Source organism: Seriola lalandi, unplaced genomic scaffold, assembly GCF_002814215.2.
Source record: "Seriola lalandi dorsalis isolate HSWRI2012SDOR001 ecotype SW California unplaced genomic scaffold, Sedor1 jcf7180002054984, whole genome shotgun sequence".
Classification (NCBI taxonomy): domain Eukaryota; kingdom Metazoa; phylum Chordata; class Actinopteri; order Carangiformes; family Carangidae; genus Seriola; species Seriola lalandi.
In genome coordinates, this window is record NW_019525533.1 from 408,463 (window position 1) to 416,293 (window position 7,831).

Below are 7,831 nucleotides of genomic sequence, written 5' to 3' on the forward strand. Positions count from 1 at the left end.
TGTGTGCCGGTGTGTGTGCCGGTGTGTGTGCCGGTGTGTGTGCCGGTGTGTGTGCTGGTGTGTGTGCTGGTGTGTGTGCTGGTGTGTGTGCTGGTGTGTGTGCTGGTGTGTGTGCTGGTGTGTGAGCTGGTGTGTGTGCTGGTGTTTGGACTGGGTTCACTGGGAGCACAGTTACTGCTGCTTGAAACTTTCTGGATTTAGATTCTGAGCTTTTCAGTTTGTGAGTCTGACAAAGACACCAGAACATAAACAGGACGGAACCGTCACAGTCGACCACGACTTAGCCACATCCCTCTCTCTCTGTGTGTGTGTGTGTGTGTGTGTGTGTGTGTGTGTCACCTTGACGAGGTGCGGTGCGTCCTGCCTGTTCAGGGTGTACTTCGGCAGCTGGTCTCTGTGCGTCACCCAGGGGTGTCTGAGCACCTGACCTGCCGTCAGCCGCTGGTGCGGGTCGACGTGCAGCATCTTAGACACCAGATCCTGAGGGGGGGTCAGAGGTCACACAGTCACACATCTCCATCAAACATACAGTATACAGTCACAGGAAACAAAGGAGCGTGCGTCCGTGTCGTCACCTTGGCCTCGGCAGAGACGGACGTCCAGTATCCTCCGCTGAGTGAGAACTTCCCGCTGCCGATACGAGCCAGGATCTCCTCCGGCGTGTCCTCCGGACCGTTCGCAAACGGAGTGAAGCTGGAGACGGAGGAGGAGAAAAGAATTATTAAAAAGAAAGTTGTAGAGGAGCCGCAGCCGAAAACAAACTCAAGGAAAAGGTTTGCACCAACCCTGTTAGCATGGTGTAGAGCAAGACTCCCAGACTCCAGATGTCACAGGCGGCATCGTAACCCTGCTTCTTCAACACCTGCCACAAACACAGACAACATCTGTACCAACATCTGCTTCCCTCTTCAGCTTTCATACACACATCTATCCTCCTCTACAACATGTCAGCTGTGTGTAAATATAACTGGTATCTAAAGATATTCAACATTAAACACAAACATCAGAACCTTCACATCCTCTTCATCACAATAATCATTGTTTAGAGTTACAGTGTTGAAACGATGATCTGAGATCAGTGCACTCGTCGCCGTGGTTTGATGCCGGAGAAGGTGACGTACCTCGGGTGCGACAAAGTTGGCGGTGTAGCACGGCGTCATGAGCAGGCCGTTCTCCGCTCTCAGCTGTTTGGCGAAACCGAAGTCGCAGATCCGGATGGACTCGGCGTTCCCGCTCACGTCCACGTACAGGATGTTACTGGGCTTCAGGTCTCTGTGAACCACCTGCAGACACACAGACGGACACGAGGTTCTTTCTCATGTCGATTCATGATTTATGATCTTTTATTTGTTGCTGCTGCTTTTTAAATGAATTAAATGTTCAGGAAAATGAACAGTATAACTTCTCTTGGCTCATACGATCGTTTCTCCCTCAGGTGAGAAGGTGACGTGTCCAAACATCAAATAAACAGTAAAACACAAAGGAATAATATCTCTAGACTCTTTTCACTTATCAATAAAAATCTTTTCAGTAACTGGTTTGAAATGTTTCTGATTTATTTCCAATAATCTCCTTCCAGTTTCCTGAAAACAACTGAATCATTTGGTGATTAAAGCTAAAACACAAAGATGAGTTAGTTGTTTCTGAATGCTAAGCTAACACAACCCAACACTTCTATTCACAGGTTTCCAATAATTAATAAATGAGTGATAATTATCCGCTGGGATTTAAATGGAACAGTTTCTTTCATCAATAACAAACTGATTCCTGTAACTATGACACGTTTCTTTGCAGGAAACTTTCCTGGAATCATTTTAATTTGAATTTCTTCTTCTTGTGAATCACAGCCACGTTTAACCAGTCATTGTTTTGGGAACACGCCGAATTCCTTTCTGTGTGAAATTCATTCAGTGTGAATAAATCCTCAAGATGTGGCTGAACAGAAAAGAAGAAGATCTGCAACAGCATCAAGTTAAACGTCTCATTAAAGCGTCAGGAGCACGAGGGAGTGCGGGTGGTTCGGGAACGTACCCCCTGCACGTGCAGGTACTCCACCGTCCTGGTGATGGTGTAGAGAACGGCGCTCGCCTCTCTCTCCGAGAAGAACTTCTGTCGCAGGATCTTGTCGAGCAGCTCGCCTCCTTTCATCAGCTCCGTCACCAGGAACACCGAGCGGCCGTCGTCGTACACCTACGACACGGAAACGAGTCAACCGGCAGTGAGTCACAGCTGAAAGCATTAGTTCATTATCACTGGGAGTTATTTTAATAATTGATTAATCATTTTTAATCACCATCTTTAAAGCAAACACATCAAAAGCTTCTCAATATGAATCTTTGTCAGTTTTCTTAGTTTTCTATGATTGTAAACTTGATCTGACGATTTCCACATCTTATAGACTGAAAGACAGATGGATTAATCAATAAACTAATCGACAGATTAACAGATAATTGATCGACTCAGCATCAGCATCAGAGCAAAATAAAGAACTTTGCTGGTTTTAAGTCAAAAAACGTTGATTTCCTGATATTTTATTGACCTAAAGATGAATCAGTTCATCAACACATCAGTGGATAATAAAAGTAATTGTTAGATTCTGAACCAGGGACAAATAAAAAACTACAAAAAACTTTCCTAAAACATTTGAGAGACTTTCAACACTGACGCTTCAACACTCTGCAACAGACATGAGGTTTGGAAACCCAGCTGATAATAAATACTTAAGATAAATTCCCAGCAGCTACAGAGGAAGTAAAACACAGACGAACTGTATGAGTGAGATAAACTGGTCTTTTGTTGCTGGATCAGATTCTCACTCGGCAGCAACGTGATATTTTTAACTCTCATTAAAAGTGAGTCACAGAAACAGTGAAACAGTGAAACAGTGACGTCACCAGCAGGAGAATCACGGTTGTTATTTTCTGCGTCCAGTGGGCAGACGGACAAATTCACCGATGACCTCCGACTGAATCACACACAGGATACACAGCTAGATTTTCACAATAAGATGCGAGTGTCTGTGTCTTTGTGTAACCGTCAGATTCACGGTGTTACTGAGCGTGTGACTCACGTCCTTGAGGGTGATGATGTTGGGGTGCTGCCCGTATCTCAGCAGGATCTCCACCTCCTCCGTCGGGTCTCTCTTGGCCTTGTTGATGATCTGTAACGAGGACAAACGGACGTTTACGGCGTCGAACGGCTGGACGCAGACGTCACGCTGGAGGCCGTGTGTGCGTTGTTGTTTTTGTTTGTTTTGTTCACCTTGACGGCGTACTCCATGCCGGTTCCTTTGTGTATGCAGCGTTTACAGATGGAGTAGGAGCCGACGCCGATGTCCTCTTTGATCTCGTAGGCGTCTGAGAACTGGGATGTGCTTCGGTGCAGCTGCTACAAGCAAAGACGCAGTTTATTACCACTAATATCTGACGACATCACAGAGCTGCTGCATAAGAATAAACAGCTGCTTATTTGTTCATTACAAAATCCACTTCATGGCTTCTGCAGGAGCTTTCGAGCTGATCTCACACAGTGTCAGTAAATCTAAATCCTTCAGCCTCTGACACTCTGACCTCTACAGACGGACTCTCCTCCACTTCATCAGCGTCTGTGTGTGTGTGTGAGACGAGTGTGTGTTCGCACCTGTACGATGGCGTTGGGCAGTGGTTGTGTTTCCTCCTCCGTTATGGCCACAAAACTGAATCCTCTGAACAGCTGATGGGCGTTGGCACTGGGAGGAACCCCCGGAGAGTCTGAGACACAGAAACAGCCGTTAATGAAAGTCAGACTTTACTGAGAATGTAGTTCAGCTCAGCAGCGTGCGAAGAGGAAGAGGAGGAGGAGGAGGAGGAGGAGGAGCTACAGTGACAGTCTGGTACCTCTGGGTGTTTTAGCTGTGAACTCTGGATCAAAATAGAAAGTGTCGTCAGGTCGACCTGCAGCCGGTTTGAAAGGAGGGGGGATCTCTCTGCGGAAGAGTTTCTGCGGAGAGAGGGAGGCGTCGGAGAACTCAGCAGAGAGAAACGGTCACGACGGAATAATCACAGAAAATGAGAACGTTTTTATTTCAGCTCCGGTTCCTGCGTCTCACTCACGTTCCAGTCGATGGTGCTGAAGAAGTGATGCCTCTTGATCTCCTCCACTCCGTCCGGTCCGGCTCCTGCAGAGACAGAAACACAACGATCAGCTGAGCGGCGCAGGAGCCGACCAGCAGGGGGCAGAGCGACACAGAGGGGTGAGACACTGTCCCTGTTTAATCCCCACAGACGCCTCACAGCTCTCTGCCTGAAAACAACCTCACAAATATATAGTTTCATTTCAGGAGGGACGATCTGTTACCAGACACACGCCTGGAAATAATGAAGTACCCAAAATTCAAAAGGTTACTGTTCTTCAACGCCTTCAAGAACCAAGAAGTCAGGATGAGAATGAAAGATACTGAGGAGGAGGAGGAGGAGGAGGAGGAGGAGCCACGGGTCTGAACCAGTTCTGTGTCTGCAGCTGTTGCAGTGAATTGGATCCTGAAACTCTTTGCACAGACAGAACCTGGAGACCTGGAGCTTTCCAACCATGTAAAACACACTGAAAGAAGCGCTACCAGAACATGTGTGTGTGTGTGTGTGTGTGTGTGTGTGTGTGTGTGATGAAGCAACATCTCACCCAGTGACTCAGTGATGTGTCTTTAATAGTTTTTGGAAACAGTGGAGCTCTGCGGCTCAGAGGAGTCACACACAGATTTACTGACGAGAAGAAAGAACAGATCATCACCAGCTTTGTTGTGTATAAAGGCGTTTTTGTAGTTTTTGATTTGAAGAATCTTCGGCGTGACTCTCAGTGTGAGGCCTCACCTGCGCACACCTGAGGACAAAACTCCCCTTCAGCTTTCAGCTATCCTTCATGTTTTACTGTTTAACTTTTCCTCACACAGCTACAGTTTGATCAGACGCTGCTTCTAAAACTAAGAGCAGAGAGCGTGTAACTCCAGTTCTCAGGCCTCTGACTGGTTTCCAAAGTTTTATTTACTGTCTATAAGCCACTAAATATATTTCAGAACTGCTCCATGTACATGAGGCTGATACTGTAGGTGTCTAAGATCTGCAGGAGCCCGGAGTTAAAACTGCTGGAGCCAGATCCCGATGGATTAAATCAAATCTGTCTGAACTGTAACTGCCTTTAAAAACGGCCTCCATTTAATCCTTTAATCCTGCACTTTAATTAGACATTATCCACTTTATGACTGTGTTTTTACACTGTTTTCTTGTTGTGTTTTCGAACGACCTCCGTGTGTGATGATGTACATACACAGATCTTCCCAATGCTCCCAGCAGGCTTCAGTGGTTTGTATGATTACAGGTGAGAGGGTTATTTTGAGAGAATAAAATCCTGTTGTTTTCAGAAGTGTCCTGTCTCTGTCCGGAGGAGAGGAGATGGACTTGTCTGCGGTTCAAAAGAAAACGATGATGTTTTTTTACCTAATCTGTTGGCAGGGTTGCGTTTGAAAAGGTTCCTGAGGAGACTCTGAGCTTCTGAACTCAGGAACTGAGGCATCCCCAGCTTGGCTCTGAGGAGACACAGACAGACACAGGGACAGAGCGGCCAATCAGTGAAGACACGCCTGTCGTCAAACGTCCATATTGCATATCCAACATGAAAGTATCTGAAAGACTAGAGGATAATCTGTCACACACACACACACACACACACACAGGAAACACAGTCAGCAGTCTGCAGAGTGTGTTCAGCGTTTCTACAGTCGGAGGCTGAGACAGAGACGACGGAGGAAACAGGACGAGTTAATATTTCCTCTCATTTGTTTTCTTTTTTTTTTTTTGTTCCTCTGACGAACTCAAACATAATTAGACTTTCTCTCTTCTCTTTCTCCTCCTCCTCTTCCTCCCTCGCTGTTATAAATGGCTACCAGCACACTGGAGTCCACTCCTCCTATCCCTCCTCTGCTCTGTCCATCCTCATCCTCCTCTTCCTCCTGAGTGCTGCACTTTATCTCCTCTATTATAAATCCTTCACTTCCCCCCCTGGGCTGACTCTCTCTCTCTCTCTCTCTCTCTCCCTCTCTCTCTCTCTCTCTCCCTCTCTCTCTCTCTCTCTGATGTAGAGGCAGCTGTAATGGAAGCTGTTAGCTGGTGATTGGCTGAGACTTTACAGACGGTATAAAGTGTCTTACTTCAGGATCATGGTCATGGTCTCCTTCCGGTCTTTGCCCTGAAACGGCAGCGTTCCCGTCAGCATCTCGAACTAAAACAAAGAACAACGACAACACGGTGAGAGATTTATATTAAACCCCCCCCCCTTTCTTCCTGCGTTTACCAGACGATCTGACCAATCAGAGGAGAGGACGTCCTCACCTGGTTTGTAATGATGCGTTTATGTTCACTTGAATTTTTCTCTTCAACAGAATCGGAGCGCAGAGCAAATCAACTTCAAGTGTGAAAACGTCCTAAAAATCCTTTTATATAATAATATAATAATAATATTTTCAATAAAAGTCACAGTTTTGTTTCTATTCAGAGATTCTACTTGAACTTCTCTCAACAATATATTAACTGTTATTGTTTTATTAACTGTTATTAACTGTTTTATTAGCTGTTAATAATTGTTTTATTAGCTGTTATTAACTGTTTTATTAGCTGTTATTAACTATGTTATTAACTGTTATTAACTGTTTTATTAGCTGTTAATAATTGTTTTATTAGCTGTTATTAATTGTTTTATTAGCTGTTATTAACTGTTTTATTAGCTGTTATTAACTATGTTATTAACTGTTATTAACTGTGTTATTAACTGTGTTGGTTTCACTGTAGTGAAAGGTCGTGGTGAAGATGACTGGTGTCCTCCATCAACAGCGACGTCTGTCTCTACAGTATAAAGTGTGTTGTGTTGTAGTGAGAGAACTATTAAAATGATGAATAGTGAATTGTGTGTAATTATATTTTCTGACGGTTTATGATTGAGAAAATAATAATTAGTTGCAGCCACATGTAAGAAATGAAGCTCAAAGCGCTGAGTCTCTGTTATACACTGTACTTGATCTGTTGTCGACTGGCTGACTGAATGTTTTCGCTCTGATAAAGAGAAGCTGGTGTGAGACGGAGATCAGTAAAGATCTCTGTCCTTCCCTGGATTTCTCTGGAGACTGTTGTGACTCCATGTTTCTGTAATCACATTATTTGAGGCTAAGTTAATTATCAAACTGAGGTGGGACACAAATAGCAGGGGGGGGGGGTGTCGTCGTGACAACTTTCCCTCCACGCAGCGAGCAGTGACCGGCGAGCGAGCGGCGTCCCCTCACCATGAGCACGCCGTACGACCACCAGTCGGCGCTGTGCGTGTGTCCTCGCCTGTTCACCACCTCGGGAGCCATGTACTCCACCGTCCCACAGAAGGAGTAGGCTTTGTTCTCGTGGTCTATTGACTCTTTGCTGAGGCCAAAGTCTGAACACACACACACACACACACACACACACACACACACACACAAACACACACAGAAACCAGCGCTAAGTGACGAGTTATCGTAATTTACAGCAGTGAAAACATCATAAGCAAACATACGAAGCTTTGCAGCAGCTGAACTGAAAAACAGCAGCAGCAGCAGATGAAGAAGAAGAAGAAGAAGAAGAAGATACACACTGACAGAAACACAATGTGAGTGTGACATTACACACCGGTCAGCTTGATGTGTCCGTCCTCATCCAGCAGGATGCTGAAACGACAGAAATGCTTTTTGTATTCTGAAGGAAATGTCTGCAGGGAAACATAATGCAGTGTGTGTGTGTGTGTGTGTGTGTGTGTGTGTGTGTGTGTGTGTGTGTGTGTG

At 45.3% G+C, this 7,831-nt stretch overlaps 1 protein-coding gene across 1 annotated transcript in view; it reads right to left on the bottom strand.

The window, feature by feature from the left end:
- The window catches only part of rps6ka3b (ribosomal protein S6 kinase A3b), a 50,199-nt gene that overhangs the window by 6,303 nt on the left and 36,065 nt on the right, over positions 1 to 7,831 (bottom strand). The window contains exons 7-20 of the mRNA XM_087171335.1: positions 7,680 to 7,824; positions 7,304 to 7,446; positions 6,179 to 6,249; positions 5,469 to 5,557; positions 4,092 to 4,156; positions 3,876 to 3,978; positions 3,640 to 3,749; positions 3,262 to 3,387; positions 3,071 to 3,160; positions 2,032 to 2,190; positions 1,122 to 1,283; positions 786 to 862; positions 576 to 693; positions 340 to 480 (exon numbers count right to left, since the gene is read on the bottom strand). Coding sequence (XP_087027461.1) covers positions 340 to 480; positions 576 to 693; positions 786 to 862; positions 1,122 to 1,283; positions 2,032 to 2,190; positions 3,071 to 3,160; positions 3,262 to 3,387; positions 3,640 to 3,749; positions 3,876 to 3,978; positions 4,092 to 4,156; positions 5,469 to 5,557; positions 6,179 to 6,249; positions 7,304 to 7,446; positions 7,680 to 7,824 — 1,599 coding nt within the window. The remainder of the gene's footprint in view (positions 1 to 339; positions 481 to 575; positions 694 to 785; positions 863 to 1,121; positions 1,284 to 2,031; positions 2,191 to 3,070; positions 3,161 to 3,261; positions 3,388 to 3,639; positions 3,750 to 3,875; positions 3,979 to 4,091; positions 4,157 to 5,468; positions 5,558 to 6,178; positions 6,250 to 7,303; positions 7,447 to 7,679; positions 7,825 to 7,831) is intronic.